At 47.6% G+C, this 17,489-nt stretch overlaps 2 protein-coding genes across 3 annotated transcripts in view; one reads left to right on the top strand and one right to left on the bottom strand.

Moving 5' to 3' along the window:
- Positions 1-11,520, bottom strand: part of LOC132815130 (leucine-rich repeat-containing protein 15-like) — a 37,397-nt gene extending 25,877 nt beyond the window's left edge. The window contains exon 1 of the mRNA XM_060823927.1: positions 11,206-11,520. The gene's annotated coding sequence lies outside the window, so the exon portion shown is untranslated. The remainder of the gene's footprint in view (positions 1-11,205) is intronic.
- A 68-nt stretch (positions 11,521-11,588) lies between these two features.
- riok3 (RIO kinase 3 (yeast)) overlaps positions 11,589-17,489 on the top strand; it is a 31,194-nt gene continuing 25,293 nt past the window's right edge. Inside the window, exon 1 of one of the 2 annotated variants that reach the window (XM_060823925.1) lies at positions 11,589-11,789. In XM_060823925.1, coding sequence (XP_060679908.1) covers positions 11,733-11,789 — 57 coding nt within the window. In that variant the 5' untranslated portion in view covers positions 11,589-11,732. Of the gene's footprint in view, positions 11,790-14,925; positions 15,304-17,489 lie in introns of those variants that run through there. The other variant, XM_060823924.1, reaches the window with a different exon arrangement.

Genomic DNA, 17,489 nt, shown 5'->3' with positions numbered 1-17,489 from the left:
TTGCTGTTTGTCATTTTTAATAAACGATCTGGAGGAGGACATAAAAGGATGGGTTAGTAAATTTGCGGATGACACTGAGGTCGGCAGCGATGTGGATAGTCCCGAAGGATGTTGTGGGTTACAGAAGGATATAGATAAGATGCAGAGCTGGGCTGAGAAGTGGCAAATGGAGTTTAGTGCGGAAAAGTGTGAGTAGTTCACTTCAGAAGAAATAACAGGAATGCAGGGTACTGGGCTAATGGTGAAAATCTTTGCAGTGTAGGTGAACACAGAGATCTCGGTGTCTAGGTGCATAAATCCCTGAAAGTTGCGACCCATGTTGATAGGGTTGTTAAGAAGGCACATGGTGTGTTGGCGTTTATTAGTAGAGGGATTGAGTTTCAGATCCACAAGGTCATGCTTTAGCCGTACAGGGCACTGTTGCGGCTGCACTTGGAGTATTGCATGCAGTTCTGGTCACCGCATTATAGGACGTGGAAGCTTTGGAAAGGGTTCAGAGGAGATTTATTGGGATGTTGCCTGGTATGGAGGGAAGGTCTTATGAGGAAAGGCTGAGGGAACTGAGGCTGTTTTCCTCAGCTAGAAGAAGGTTGAGAGGTGACTTAATTGAGACATACAAGATAATCAGAGGGTTGGATAGGGTGGAGAGTGAGAGCCCTTTTCATTGGATGGTGAAGGCTAACATGAGGTGACGTAACTTTAAGTTGAGGGTGGTAGATTTAGGACAGACATTAGGGGTAGTTTCTTCACTCAGAATAGTAGGGGCGTAGAATGGCCTGACTGCATCAGTAGTAGACTCACCAACATTAAGGGCATTTAAATGGGCACTGGGCATACATATGGATAATAATGGAATGGTATAGGTTAGGTGGGCATCAGATTATTTTCACGTCGGTGCAACCTTGAGGGTCGAAGGGCCTGTACTGTAACGTTCTATTTCTATATACACCACGTCAACTGGATTATCACCCTCCACCTTCAGAATGTTCTGCAGCCAATCTGAGACATCCCTGACCCACGGACACCAAGGCAACATACCATTCGGGAGTCTCGTTTTCGACCACAGAACTGCCTATCTACTCCCCCTTACAACTGAATCCCCAATGACTATATAAAGTTACATGATTATTCTTAATGTTAGAATTCTTTAACCAATGGGTTGCCAGCAGTTTCTGTCCGACTTGACCTTGGAGGGTCAGGTTCGTCTATCTTGCAGATGCAACTATGACTCCTTCTATTCACGTGCTGTCTGTAAGTGTATTTTAAACAGGAGATTGCTTCTTAGATCAAATTTACTGTCCCTACTCTAAATGTTTCCATACTAACTCTTTTACTTATTAATTATTTTACACCATCAATTCAAATTCCATTAATAAAATTGAAACTCAATCACTTGCCCAAACTCCTAAGGTTTTACAAAATATATTCTTGTTTTCCTTTCAGCTGATCATTTGTCCCCGGCCTTTCTCCTTTGACCCCTGGATGAATGACTTCATTTGAGCTGTCTCGATTGTTATTATTTCAGCTGTGAAGCTGCTATTGTTTATTCTTTTGAGGTTGAGCCGGTGTCCTTTTGTGGATCTATATTTCCCTGTTGGCCGTTCTCCTTCACTTACCGGGTGGGGACTCCTCTCTCCAACCTATAGCTCTTTGTTTAAAGGAATTCAGCCACATTTCTTCAGGCGGGGTGTTGATTTCTTTGCTGACTACCTCAATACTCCATCACCTATTATTGTAGGATCACACTTTCTTTTTAATTTTGCTCAACTACAAACTTCAGGTTGGCTGCTCTGTTCCCAGACATCTTATCAGTCTGTCTATTACAAACATCTGCAGCTGTGGGCTGTACAAAAACTCCTTAGATTATAATTTGTAAGATTCTTTGTTCTGCCCAGACCTGGTTACCCTGGGTTTATTCTATTTTCAAAGCTACCATTGTTCTAATTTATGATCTCATCCGAATGCTGAACCAAACAGGCCATTGCTTCCGTTACTGCTAAAAATGTTCTTCGCCATATTTGTGCCAACTAAAAATCCACAGGCAGTGATCTTGTGGCAACTCCGACCATCAGCTGCCCCACAAGGGGCGTGATGTGGTGGGGGTGGGGAGGAGTAAACAGTTTGGTGGAGGTGGAGCCGAGAGAGAGAGAGAGAGAGAGAGAGATAGATAAGATGAAAGAGGTAGGTAGACCAGGGAAGTATTGAAAGCAGGCCAGAACAGAAGAGAAACTGAATAAATGGTAATAAGAGCAGAGAGTAGGAGAGAATGGGTTATCTGTGCTAGAATTAACTCATGTCATCACAGGTCTGAGTGTGAGGATTTGTAAAAAAAGATGGGATCAGGCTCTAAAGTTAATGAACTCGATTCTGAGTTGAACTTAGTTGAACTTAGTCCAACTGTTACTTAGTTCCAGAGGCTCCTGGGTTTCCAGCAGAAAATAAAATATTGTTATAGAGTCATAGGGACGTACAGCATAGAAACAGACCCTGCCAACTATCCTAAATTAATCTTGTCCCATTTGCCAGCATTTGGCCCATATCCCTCTAAACCCTTCCTCTTCACGTACCCATCCAGATGTGTTTTGAATGTTGTCATTACATCTACATCTAGCACTTCCTCTGGCAGTTTATTCCAAACAAACACCACCTTCTGTGTGAAAAAGTTGCCTCTTAGGTCCCTTTTATATCTTTTCCTTCTCACCTTAAACCAATGCTGTCTAGTTTTAGACTCCCCGAAAGAGTTGGGCTGATCAGGGATAGCATAGGGAATTTGTGTGTGGAGTCTCAGGAGGTAGGGGAAGCCCTAAATGAATTTTTTGCTTCTGTCTTTATGAAAGAAACGAACTTTGTAGTGAATGAAACCTTTGAAGAGCAGGTGTGCATGCTGAAATGGATAGAGATAGAGGAAGCTGATGTGCTGAAAATTTTGTCAAACATTAAGATTGACAAGTCGCCAGGCCCGGACCAGATTTGTCCTCGGCTGCTCTGGGAAACGAGAAATGTAATTGCTTCACCACTTGTGAAGATCTTTGCATCCTCGCTCTCCACTGGAGTTGTACCCAAGGACTGGAGAGAGACAAATGTAATTCCTCTCTTCAAGGAAGGAAATAGAGAAATCCCCGGCAATTACAGACCAGTCAGTCTCACGTCTGTCATCTGCAAGGTGTTAGAAAGGATTCTGAGGGATAGGATTTATGACCATCTGGAAGAGCATGGCTTGATTAAATGCAGTCAACACGGCTTTGTGAAGGGCAGGTCATGCCTCACAAACCTTATCGAGTTCTTTGAGGATGTGACTAGAAAAGTTGATGAGGGTCGAGCTGTGGATGTGGCGTATATGGACATCAGCAAGGCATTTGATAAGGTTCTCCATGGTAGGCTCATTCAGAAGGTCAGGAGGAATGGGATACAGGGGAACTCAGCTGTATGGCTGGCCAACAGAAGACAGTGAGTGGTAATAGAAGGAAAATATTCTGCCTGGAAGTCAGTGGTGAGTGGTGTTCCACAGGGCTCTGTCCTTGGGCCTCTACTGTTTGTAATTTTTATTAATGACTTGGATGAGGGAATTGAAGGATGGGTCAGCAAGTTTGCAGACGATACAAAGGTTGGAGGTGTCATTGACAGTATAGAGGGCTGTTGTAGGCTGCAGCGGGACATTGACAGGATGCAGAGATGGGCTGAGAGGTGGCAGATGGGTTCAACCTGGATAAATGCGAGGTGATGCATTTTGGAAGGTCGAATTTGAAAGCTGAGTACAGGATTAAGGATAGGATTCTTGGCAGTGTGGAGGAACAGAGGGATCTTGGTGTGCAGGTACATAGATCCCCTAAAATGGCCACCCAAGTGGACAGGGTTATTAAGAAAGCAGATGGTGTTTTGGCTTTCATTAACAGGGGGATTGAGTTTAAGAGTCATGAGGGTTCGGAGGAGGTTTACCAGGATGCTGCCTGGACTGGAGTGCTTATCTTATGAACAGAGGTTGACTGAGCTCGGACTTTTTTCATTGGAGAAAAGGAGGAGGAGAGGGGACCTAATTGAGGTATACAAGATAATGAGAGGCATAGATAGAGTCGATAGCCAGAGACTATTTCCCAGGGCAACAATGACTAACATGAGGGATCATAGTTTTAAGCTGGTTGGAGGAAAGTATAGAGGGGATGTCAGAGGCGGGTTCTTTACACAGAGAGTCGTGGGAGCATGGAATGCGTTACCAGCAACAGTTGTGGAGGCAAGGTCACTGGGGACATTTAAGAGACTACTGGACATGTATATGATCACAGAAATGTGAGGCTGTATACATGAGGATCAGTGATCGGCACAACATCGTGGGCTGAAGGGCCTGTTCTGTGCTGTACTGTTCTATGTTCTACCCTGGGAATAAGATCCTGGCTATTCACCCTATCCATGCCCCTCATGGGTTTTATAAACTTCTTTAAAGTCACCCCTCAACCTCCAACACTCCAGGGAAAATAGCTCAAATCCTCCAACCCTGGCAATATCCTTGTGAATCTTTTCTGAACCTTTCAAGTTTCACAATATCTTTCCCATACCAGAATTGAATGCAGTGTTCCAATAATGGCCTAACCAATGTTCTGTACAGCCACAACATGACCTTCCAACTCCTATTCTTAATGCACTGACCAATAAAGGCAAGCATACCAAATACCTTCTTCATTACCCTGTCTACTTCTGACTCCACTTTTTCAATGAAGTATGAACCTGCACTCCAACATCTCTGTTCAGCAACAACCCCAGGACCTTCCCATTAAGTGTATAAGTCCTGTTCTGATTTGCCTTCCCAAAATTCACATTTATCTAAATTAAAGTCAATCTGCCACAACTCAGCCCACTGGCCCATTTGTTCGAGGTCCTGTCGTAGTCTGAGGTAACCTTCTTTGCTGTCCACTACACTTCCAATTTTAGTGTCATCTGCAAATTTACTAACTATACCTTCTTTAATCACATCCAAATCATTTATATAAATGACAAAAAGCAGCACACGCAGCACTGATCCTTGTGGCACACCATTGATCACAGGCCTTCAGTCTGAAAAGCAACCCTCCACCACCACCGTCTTCGAGCCAGTTTTGTTTCCAAATGGCTACCTCTCCCTGTATTCCACATCATCTAACCTTGTTAACAAGTCTACCATGTGGAATCTTGTTGACATCCATAGAGACAATGTTCACTGCTCTGCTTTCACCAATCTTCTTCATTACTTCTTCAAGCTCGAGCTGAGGCTTGCTGGATTATTGCACAGCCCCGAGACAGAAATGCTAGCGTGGGAATACATCGGTGTGGTGAAAGTGACAGGCAACTGGAAGTTCTGGGTTATTTATACAGACAGACTGTGGGTGTTCTGCAAAGTGGTCACCTAGTCTGTGTTTTGTCTCACCCTTCCTCCCCCACCAACCTCATCTTCACCATAAATGCCAGCCTTAGCTGCTTTCTGTTCTGGTGAAGAGTCACCAGCCTTGAAACTGTAACTCTGTTTTCTTCCCACAAATGCTGCCAGACCTGCTGAGTTTCTCTAGCAATTTCCTTTTTAGTCAGAAGCTAGCTTGTGTTCAGGAGACCTTCCAATGTGTCCAGTTGATCATGAGAGGAGGCACTGCTTCTGGCCTGGTCCTTGGGAATGAGGTGTCAGTAGGAAAGCATTTAAGACTAAGATATAGGAGCAGAAATTAGGCCATTCAGCCCATCGAGTCTGCTCTGCCACTCAATTACAGCTGATAAGTTTCTGAACATCATTCTCCCTGCAACCCTTGATCCTCAAGAACCTTTCTATCTATTACTATTCTAAATATACTCAATGACCTGGCCTCTGCAGCCTTCTGTGGCAGTGAATTTGATAGACTCCCCACTCTCTGGCTGAAGACGTTTCTCCTTATTTCTGTTCTAAAAGGTCTTCCCTTTACTCTAAGGCTGTGCCCTCGAGTCCTAGTCTTTCCTACAAATGGAAACACCTTCCAAACATCTACTCTATCCAGGCCATTCAGTATTCTGTATGTTTCAATTAGATCTCCCCATATCCTTTGAAACTCAATCAAGGGTTGACCCAGTGTCCTCAAATGTTCCTCAAATGTTCGGCTTTTCATTCCTGGGACAATTCTCATGAACCTCCTCCAGGACCAGTATATCCTTCCTGAGATATGCTACTCAAAACAGCATACGATACTCCAAATGTGGTCTGACCAGAACTTTATAGAGCCTCAGAAATATATCCCTGCTTTTATATTTTATATAAAATAAATGCCATCATTGTATCTGCCTTCCTAACGACTGACTCAATCTGCAAGTTAACCTTGAGAGAATCCTGGACTGGAACTCCCAAGTCTCTTTGCACTTCAGATTTCTGAATTTTCTCCCCATTTAGAAAATAGTCCATGCCTCTATTCTTCCTACCGCACACTTTCCCACATTATACTCCATCTGCCACTTCTTTGCCCACTTTCCTAAACTGTCCAAATCCTTCTGCAGCCTCCCTGCCTCCTCACGGACAATAATCATTGAATCAGGAGATTTCACATGACGGACCAGTTAGTTTAGCATTGGTAGTGGGGAAAATGACAGAATCTGTTACAAAAGACAGGATAAAACTGAGATGAGGAGGAATTTCTTCTCTCAGAGGGTTTGAGCCTTAGGAACTCATTGCCACAGATGCCTGTGTGAGCGGAACAATTGAGTAAAGTTAAGGTACATGGGGTGGGGTAATATACTGGCATTGATTGAGAACTGGTTGACTGGGATCACTAGGAATAAATCAGTCTTTTTCTAAATGGCAGGTAATGAACGTATTCAGGTAGGTGCAGTGAGCATTCGGAAAGCAAATGGAATATTGGCCTTCATTGCAAGAGGATTGGAGTTCAGAAATTGAAAAGTCTTACTGCACAGGGCTTTAGTGAGACCACACCTGGAACATTCTGTGCAAATTTGGTCTCCTGACCTAAGAAAGAATATACGTACCATAGATGGGGTGCAGCAAAGGTTCACTAGATTGATAGCACAGATGGCAGGAGTGTTGTTATAAGGAGGGATTGGTTTGACTGGGCCTGTATTTTCTCATATTTACCTTACCTTCCACAGTGCATGTTTACCTTCACTGGCTGGTGTGCAAGGAATTTTGAAAGATGACCACCAATACATCTACTATATCTTGGGCCTTACCAATACATCTACTACATCTGGCAAGGCCTTGTGAATTTATTGGCCTTCAATCCCATCAATTTCGCCAAATCCATTTCCCTATTATGCTGATTTCCTTCAGTACCTCCCCCTCACTAGATCCTGTGATCCCGAATATTTCTGCACCATAAGACCATTGTGTTCATCCACCTTCTGAAGATGGAACCAAAGTATCTATTTAATCAGTTCTCCCTGTCTTTGCTACTTACTGTAATTTAGTAAATTGTAATCACAAGCAAACAGCTATGAACTATCAGCATCCGGTGCTAGGTTAAAACTCCAATGCTCTTTTAAAACCCTTATGCACAGGTACAGGTATAAAAACAAACAAAAAAAATGGTGGGAAGAAATCTGGGAACCACAGTTCAATAGCACCATGCTGAGATGTTCCTTTTGCATTGTCAGGATTTTCTGTTCCCAAGTCCCTTCACTTCTTTGCAGGAGGAATGAGGCAATTAGTGCACTAACTGCAAAGTCTCTTAATCACTGTCAAAGGCAACAGCTTACAGCAACAGAAAGAAGACAAATAACTTTCTTCAAGCTTTTTTTTACTGCAGAAGTGAAAACATGCAATCTGTCCCTTCAAGCAGTCTGAAAACTCATGCCATCAAACTGATCAGCCAACCAGCATCCCATCAGAGAGTGGTCATCAGGCAGATGACTTCTGGTATCAATGATGGTTCAAAACTGCACAAATTGATGAGCTACTTGTTGCCAGGTGAATCTCACTCTGCACAAATCCCCTTGGGGGGGGACTATCTACAGACTAACCCCTCTGTTTGAACAAAACAGCAACATCTATAACATACTGAAATGCATTTTATGTTACAACATGGGGTAAACTTTCCTGCTTACTGTAAACCAGCAACATCTCATGCAGTAATCTGTGAAAATTCTAAAGGCCAAGAACTATTTGAAATAAAAATTAACCATTTTATTTCAAAAAGTAGAACAGAGAATAATTAACTAATGACTATTTACAGCTCCTCTCTAAACATATCTTTTACCTGTCCTTTTATAATACTAGTCAATAAAACTCCCAATTATGGATTTACAAAACAACACTTCTTATCTCAAAACTAGGCAGCTTTCAGTTTTCTCTGTATCCCTGTCTTCTTTTCTTCTACTTGGGGATTCTGCTTCACAGGTTACTGATTGATAAAGATACTTTTTAAGAGAGCTATTTTTCAGACAGCCTTTACCTGCTGGTAGATGGCAGTTCTCCTCTCAACTGTTCAATTTTCCCTGGTCTTATAACCCCAAAGCATCGAATTGTGTCATTGGCTTTTAAGGATTGTCAGTATACTCAATTCAAACTTGATTGGAATTTTGTATTTTCAAGGTGTAACTTAAACTGATTGGCTCAGTTCAATTCTGTTTTTTGTCTCATAGCAACGCAGCCAGTGGTATCTGTTCTGAACCAAAAGTTATATTGTTTCTTATCGGGAACACACGGTGCTGTCACTGCTAGCTTTTAACTCTCTTAAAGGTACAGCACACCCACACCTTCATAGATTAGATTCCCTACAGTGTGGAAACAGGCCCTTCAGCCCAACCAGTCCACACCGACCCTCCGAAAAGTAACCCACCCAGACACTGTGGGCAATTTAGCACAGCCAGTTCACCTGGCCTGCACATCTTTGGACTGTGAGAGGAAGCCAGAGCACCTGGAGGAAACCTACACAGGCACAGTGAGAAAGTGCAAACTCCACACCGACAGTTGCCCAAGCCTGAAATCGAACCTGGGACCCTGGTGCTGTGAGGCAGCAGTGCTAACCACTGAGCCACTGTGCCACCCAGCAAGTAACTTAATTTAAAAGTTATTTTCCATGTTAGTCTACAATCTAAAACACAGAAACTAAAAACAAAATCTTTACAGAACGATGTGAAAGTCCTGGAGTCAGTTTGCTGGAATGGTTCCAGGAATGAAAACTAGTGAGGAAAGGAGAGAAATTTAGACTATATTCCTCTTTGGACAGAGATGAGAGAACATAACATAGGAGTGTGCAGAGATTTCTCGAGTCTGGACAGAGTAGGTAAGGAGAAATGATCTTACTCATCAAAGAATCATGAACAGTGGGCATAGATTTAAAACAGTTGATAAAAGAATGAAATGCTACACAAGGAAAAGACTTCAGTGTGCAGTTAGGGTCTGGATTTCAGTACCTGAGAGTTCGGAGTGGGGTCGGGGGAGTGGTTCAATTGAAGAATTCAAGATTGTTTGAGAAGGAAAAAATGCAGTAGGGTTCAAAGTTTGGGAGGAGATTTGTAACTCGGGTGCTCGTTGTTGTGGTTCTGTTCACCGAGCTGGGAGTTTTTGTTGCAAACGTTTCATCCCCTTTCTAGGTGACATCCTCAGTGCTTGGGAGCCTCCTGTGAAGCGCTTCTGTCACGTTTCCTTCGGTATTTATAGTGGCTTGTCTCTGCTGCTTCTGGTTGTCAGTTGCTGTCCGCTGCAGTGGCCGGTATATTGGGTCCAGGTCGGTGTGTTTGTTGATAGAATCAGTGGATGAGTGCCATGCCTCTAGGAATTCCCTGGCTGTTCTCTGTTTGGTTTGCCCTATAATAGTAGTGTTGTCCCAGTCGAACTCATGTTGTTTGTCATCTGTGTGTGTGGCTACTAAGGATAGCTGGTCGTGTCGTTTCGTGGCTAGTTGGTGTTCATGGATGCGGGTTGTTAGCTGTCTTCCTGTTTGTCCTATGTAGTGTTTTGTGCAGTCCTTGCATGGGATTTTGTACACGACGTTGATTTTGCTCATGCTGGGTATCGGGTCCTTTGTCCTGGTGAGTTGTTGTCTGAGAGTGGCCGTTGGTTTGTGTGCTGTTATGAGTCCTAGTGGTCGCAGCAGTCTGGCTGTCAGTTTGGAAATGCTCCTGATGTATGGTAGTGTGGTTAGTCCTTTGGGTTGCGGCATGTCCTCGTTCCGTTGTCTTTCCCTTAGCATCTGTTGATGAAATTGCGCGGGTATCCGTTTTTGGTGAAAACAGATTGATTCACCAAAAACGGATACCCACACAATTTCATCAACAGATGCCTAAGGGAAAGTTAACGAAACGAGGACATGCCGCAACCCAAAGGACTAACCTCACTACCATACATCAGGAGCATTTCCGAACTGACAGCACACAAACCAACAGCCACTCTCAGACAACAACTCACCAGGACAAAGGACCCGATACCCAGCATGAGCAAAATCAACGTCGTGTACAAAATCCCATGCAAGGACTGCACAAAACACTACATAGGACAAACAGGAAGACAGCTAACAACCCACATCCACGAACACCAACTAGCCACGAAACGACACAACCAGCGAACCTTAGTAGCCACACACACAGATGACAAACAACATGAATTCGACTGGGACAACATTAATATTATAGTGCAAACCAAACAGAGAACAGCCAGGGAATTCCTAGAGGCATGGCATTCATCCACTGATTCTATCAACAAACACATCGACCTGGACCCAATATACCGGCCACTGCAGCGGACAGCAACTGACAACCGGAAGCGGCAGAGACAAGCCACTATAAATACCAAAGGAAACATGACAGAAGCGCTTCACAGGAGGCTCCCAAGCACTGAGGATGTCACCTAGAAAGGGGATGAAACGTTTGCAACAAAAACTCCCAGCTCGGTGAACAGAACCACAACAAGCATGTAGGGTTACGGGCAGATGAGAAGGCAACAGCATCAAATGAGATGATAATTGGCAAAGCCATTGCAGATATGATGGGCTGAATGGCCTCGTAATGCACCAGACCCCAGTCACAGAGTCATAAAGGTCTACAGTACAAAAATAGACCCTTCAGCCTAACTAGGTAAAAACAATGACTGCAGATGCTGGAAACCATTCTAATCCAATTTTTCAGCACTGGGTTCATTGCTTTGTACAATTTGATGTCACAAGTGCACATCTAAAGTCATACTGCACGGAAAAAGACCCTTTGGTCCAACCCGTCTATGCTGAACACAATCTCAAACTAAACTTCTTAATTGCCACGAGAGTTTCCTACCTCTTCCAATCTTTCAGGTAGTGAGCTCCAGATTTTCATCACCCTTTGGGCGATAAGGGTTTTTTCCTTAAATGCCATTTGCCACTGATCAGACTATTTGACTAGCTTCTGTAATCTAAAACTATACAGCTGGTCAGATGGGCAAATGGCAATTAATCAGATAAACACCAGGTGATGTATTTGGTTAGATTAAACCAGGCAAGGCAATCTCAGGATCCTGCCAAAAATCCTAAATCCTGCTTTCCCAATCTCCTTTTGACTCTTCCTCTCCCTGAGAGACTGAGGGAAAGGAGGTGACAATGGCGGACCCTTGCACCCCCCTCTGACGTCATGAGAAAGTCCCCTATGCGGATGACGGGATCGTTTAACCTCTGACACCGGGCCCGCCCCGGTTTCTGGTTCCGGTCGCCGACATTTGCGTCGGGAGCGGTGGCTCCGCTCGGAGTGAAGTTCCCGATTCTCCCGGACACTCGGCCCCGAGCCTGAGCCCGAGGCCCCGGCCCCCATCTCCACCGTCAACCGGGAGGATGGAGCCGGTAGCGGCCCCGAATCCGGCCGCCGGACCCCAGCCCTGGAGAAACCAGGTACCGGAGGCTGGGTCACGGGACCCGACATATTATCTCTACAGACCCCGCCCCCCGGACCGCCCTCCCTCCACGTCATCACATACGTCACCTTCTTCCCCATCCCCTTTACCCATCATTCCCATCCCCAGTCCCCACCTCATCTCCCCTCTCCCCCCCCTCTCCTCCCCCCCCTCCCCCCCTCCTCCCTCCTCCTCCTCCTCCCCCCCCCCCCCCCCCCCCCCCCCCCCCCCCCCCCCTCCTCCCCCCCCTCCTCCCCCCCCTCCTCCCCCCCCTCCTCCCCCCCTCCCCCCCCCCCCCCCCCCCCCTCCCCCCCTCCCCCCCCCCCCCCCCCTTCCCCCCTCCCCCCCCTCCCGCTTCCCCACCCCCTCCCGCTTCCCCCCCCCCCCCCCCCACCCCCACCCCCCCTCCCCCCCTCCCCCCCTCCCCCTTCCCCCCCCTCCCCCCTTCCCCCCCCTCCCCCTTCCCCCTTCCCCCCCTCCCACCTCCTCCTCCTCCTCCTCCCCCCCTCCCCTCCTCCGCCCCCCCTCCCCCCCTCCCTCCCCCCCTCCCTCCCCCCCCCCCTCCCTCCCCCCTCCCCCCTCCCCCGCCTCCCCCTTCCCCCCACCCCCCTCCCCCTTCCCCCCCCCCCCCCCTCCTCCCCTCCCCCCTCCCCCCCTCCCCTTCCCCCCTCCCGCTTCCCCCCTCCCCCCTCCCGCTTCCCCCCTCCCGCTTCCCCCCTCCCGCTTCCCCCCCCCTCCCCCCTCCCGCTTCCCCCCTCCCCCCTCCCGCTTCCCCCCTCCCCCCTCCCGCTTCCCCCCACCCCCTCCCGCTTCCCCCCACCCCCTCCCGCTTCCCCCCACCCCCTCCCGCTTCCCCCCACCCCCTCCCGCTTCCCCCCTTCCCCCCTCCCGCTTCCCCCCTTCCCCCCCTCCCCCCCCCCCTTCCCCCCCTCCCCCCCTCCCCCTTCCCCCCCTCCCCCCCTCCCCCTTCCCCCCCTCCCCCTTCCCCCCCTCCCCCTTCCCCCCCTCCCCCTTCCCCCCCTCCCCCTTCCCCCCTCCCCCTTCCCCCCTCCCCCTTCCCCCCTCCCACCTCCTCCCCTTCCCCCCTCCCACCTCCTCCCCTTCCCCCCTCCCACCTCCTCCTTCCCCCCCTCCCACTTCCCCCCCCTCCCCCCTCCCCCCCTCCCCCCTTCCCCCCCTCCCCCCTTCCCCCCCTCCCCCCCCCCTTCCCCCCCTCCCCCCCCCTTCCCCCCCTCCCCCTTCCCCCCCTCCCCCTTCCCCCCCTCCCCCTTCCCCCCCTCCCCCTTCCCCCCTCCCACCTCCTCCCCCTTCCCCCCTCCCACCTCCTCCTTCCCCCCTCCCACCTCCTCCTTCCCCCCTCCCCCTTCCCCCCTCCCCCTTCCCCCCTCCCCCTTCCCCCCTCCCCCTTCCCCCCTCCCCCTTCCCCCCTCCCCCTTCCCCCCCTTCCCCCCTTCCCCCTTCCCCCCTCCCCCTTCCCCCCCTCCCCCTTCCCCCCCTCCCCCTTCCCCCCTCCCCCTTCCCCCCCTCCCCCTTCCCCCCTCCCACCTCCTCCCCCTTCCCCCCTCCCACCTCCTCCTTCCCCCCCCTCCCACCTCCTCCTCCTCCTCCTCCCCCTTCCCCTTCCCCCCCCTCCTCCTCCTCCCCCCTCCTCCCCCCTCCCCCTCCTCCCCCCTCTCCTCCTCCCCCTCTCCTCCTCCCCCTCTCCCCCTCCCCCTCTCCTCCTCCCCCTCTCCCCCTCCCTCTCTCACCTCCCCTGTCTCCCCCGCCTCTGTCCTCCCCCGTCTCTCCCCCCCCACCCCCGTCTCTCCCCCCCCACCCCCGTCTCTCCCCCCCCCCCCCCGTCTCTCCCCCCCCCACCCCCGTCTCTCCCCCCCCCACCCCCGTCTCTCCCCCCCCCACCCCCGTCTCTCCCCCCCCCACCGCCGACTCCCAACCGTTGTCTCCCAACCGTTGTCTCCCCCATCTCCTCTCACCCCCACCCCCATTTCCTTCCCCTTCAACCTGTCCCTATGCATATGATCAGAACGTGAGATGTTGTGTAGATGGTGAAGAGTGATGTTAAAATATTTACCATTGTCTTGGAGACGGTTTAGGGCAGGTTCGTTGATTCTTGATGTGAAGTCTGCTTCTGTTTTCATTGAAGTGTTAAAGAATGAGTGGTGAGTTTACTGAAGAATGTAGGTCTGGAGATGCCTGGACAGTGAGAATGCGAGAAGATGCCCCCCCCCCCCCCTTGTGGGGAGTTTAGAAGTAGGGAGGTAGTTTAAAAGTGAGTGAGTCTTCCATGAAGGCAAAAGTGAGGACTGCAGATGCTGGAGATTAGAGTCAAGGTTAGATGCTGCTGGAAATGCACAGCAAGTCAGGCAGTATCTGAGGAGGAGGAAAATCGATGTTCCGGGCACAGCCCTTCATCAGGAAAGCCTTCATCCTGATTTTCCTGCTCCTCGGATGCTGCCTGACCTGCTTGCATTTCCAGCGCCACTCTAATCTTGAGTCTTCCATGAAGACAGGATGAGGAGAAATTTCTTCTCTGAGGGTTGTTGGTGCTTGGAATTCTATTCTTCTGAGAGCATTGGAGTCTCAATTATAGAAGCCTTGAATTAGACAGGATATTAAGGGAAGAAATGAGAGGTTCTGGCCATCATTTTATAATTCTGTCTGGCCACAAAAATGCTGTTGCAGACTGATGATAATTTGGATTGTTCTAAAAGGGATTTGATAGATGTACTGATTTGTTTTAGTGTCAGTGTTTTTGACACCACTTAAAAATGATAAGTGATGTGGATATATAGAAGAATGTTCTGAAAATTCTATACTGAGAGTTTAGTGAGGAACTGCTTCACGTTACTGGAGGTTAGAGGAAATTAGTATCAAATTTCACAGTGTAATACTTCTGTCACATTATTAGAGCAGATGGTATTGACCAAAGAGAGTTAAGCAGAGGAGAAAATGGTTGATGGATAGAATGGACTGGCTGCAATTGATCTACGCAGAATGAGAGAGAGCAGTTTTGGTCCAACTTTCGTGATATTCTTACAATCTGAAATGAGGAATTAAGAGAGCTAAAAGGGGTCATGAAATATCTTTAGCAAACGTGGTTAAGGAAAATCCCAAAGCAAGAGGGTGATGAGAAAAAGGGTGGGTCCACTCAAGGACAAAGGAGGAAAGCCATGCGTGGAGTCAAAGAAAATAGGAGAGATTCTTAATGAGTACTTTGCATTGGTATTCACTGAGGACAGGAGCATGATGGATGTTGAGGTTAAGGATAGGTCTTTAATTAGCTTTGGTCAAGTCAGCAGGAGGAGGGAGGAAGTGTTAGGTATTATAAAAGGCATTAAGTGGACAAGTCCCCAGGTTCAGATGGGATCTCTCCCAGGTTACTGAGGGAAGCGAGGGAGGAAATAACTGGGGCCTTAACAGATATTTTTACAGCATCCTTGAACATTGGTGAGGTTCCTGGAGGATTGGAGAATTGCTACTGTTGTGCCCTTGTTTAAGAAGGGATGATCCAGGTAATTATACACCGGTGAACCTGACATCAGTGGTAGGGAAGCTACTGGAGAAGATACTGAGGGATAGGATCTATTTACATTTGGAAGAAAATGGGCTTATCAGTGGCACGCAACATGATTTTGTACAGGAAAGGGTGTGTTTTACCAACTTGGTAGAATTCTTTGAGGAAGTGACAAAGTTGATTGATGGATGGGTTGTCAATGTCATATACATGGACTTCAGTAAAGCGTTTGATAAGGTTCCCCATAGTAAGCTGTTGGAGAAAGTGAAGTCAGACGGGGTCTAGAGTGTATTAGCTAGATGGTTAGAGACCTAGCTGGGCAGCAGGAGACATAGTAGTTGAAGGGAGTTTCTCAAAATGAAGAACTGTGACCAATGGTGTTCCATGTTTGGACCACTTGTTTGTGATATACATAAATGATCTGAACGAAGGTATAGGTGGTCTGATTAGCAAGTTTGCAGATAACACTAAGATTGGTGGAGTAGCAGATAGTGAAGGGGACTGTCAGAGAATGCAGCAGAATATAGATAGATTGGGGAGTTGGACAGAGAAATGGCAATGGAGTTCAATTTGGGCAAATGCGAGGTGATGCATTTTGTAAGATCCAATTGTAGAGTGAATTATACGGGAAATGGAAAAGCTGTGGAGAAAATTGATGTACAGGGTGACCTGGGTGTTCATGTCCCTTGTATCCTGAAGGTGACAACGCAGGTTGATGGAAGTGGTCAAGAAGGCATACAGCATACTTTCCATCGTCGGACAGGGCATCGAGTAGAAGAGTTGGCAGGTCCCGTTACAGTTGTATAGGACTTTGATTCGGCCACGTTTGGAATTCTGCCTACAGTTCTGGTTGCCACATTCTCCAAAGCATCCACATCCTTTTGGTAGAGTGCAGAGGAGATTCACCAGGATGTTGCCTGGCATGGAGTGCGCTAGTTATGAAGAGAGATTAAGTAGATTAGGAATATTTTCATTAGAAAGACAGAGGTTGATGGGGGAACCTGGTTGAGGTCTACAAAATCATGAGAGGTATAGACAGGGTGGATAGCAAGAAGCTTTTTCCCAGAGTGGGGGACTCAATTACTAGGGGTCATGAATTCAGGGTGAGAGGGGAAAAGTTTAAGGGAGATGTGCATGGAAAATTCTTTACTCAGGGTGATGGGTGCTTGGAATGCGTTGCCATTGGAGGTGGTAGAGGTGGGCGTGGTAGTGTTATTTAAGATGTATCTAGACTGATACATGAATGGGCAGGGAGCAGAGGGATACAGACCCTTAGAAAATAGGCAACTGGTTTAGATAGAGGATCTGGATTGGTGCAGACTAGGAGGGCTGAAGGGCCTGTTGCTGTGCTGTCATTTTCTTTGTTCTTTGATCCTGGACCAACAAATAAGGAGTGATACCCTATAAACAGGATCATCCAAATCAGTATGGGGCCATTCAGTCCCAATTATATGGATATCACTGTTGGAATTGCACATTTATTGCTGCATAATGATGGGGAACGGCCACAATTTGGTTCCGTCCTGTCATTCTACATTGAGGGGCTGGATCCTGTGTAAACCCATTTGTCAAAATGTTTACAAAATATCAGATATTTTAGTTGAAACAAACTGTACCTTGAATGAAACTTATTTGAAATGGAATGACATGATTTGAAAAATTAAATGTTCCAGCAACAAACACGGAATGTTTTTGGAAGTTTCATTACAGAATGTACTTCCTTGAAAGAATACATTGAGTGTGCACTGCATTAATTCAAGATGGAGGACAGGAAAAAGTTGTGGCTGTAAGAACTGCTCCTTTTTTGAGGTATTTTAGCTGTTGGAGGTGATTTTCTTGAATTCCAGAAGCAGCAATCGCTGTTTTATTTGCTGTTTCATTATTTGGGAACTTTGGAGGGGAAAAAGATCAAAACAACGACACTTTTAAAGGAGAAAGACAGGTAAAGGGCAGTGACCACATGGTCAGTGGGGGAGGCTGAGAAACCTACCCTGCTAACTGACGCAGCAGTGAATCTACACCGTTACTGCCTTTGGCTGTTTGAATTCATGTATCTCTGGACGTTGGAGTGCATTTAGGAAAAATTAACGAACAGCGAAATTCACAGATGACCTTGGAGGAACCTGTGTGGGAGAGCTCAAGGCACAGGAACAGATAAGTGCATAGGTTTTAACGTGAAATCTT

This window comes from Hemiscyllium ocellatum, chromosome 4 (assembly GCF_020745735.1).
Source record: "Hemiscyllium ocellatum isolate sHemOce1 chromosome 4, sHemOce1.pat.X.cur, whole genome shotgun sequence".
NCBI lineage: Eukaryota > Metazoa > Chordata > Chondrichthyes > Orectolobiformes > Hemiscylliidae > Hemiscyllium > Hemiscyllium ocellatum.
This window is presented reverse-complemented; position numbering and strand designations above follow the sequence as displayed.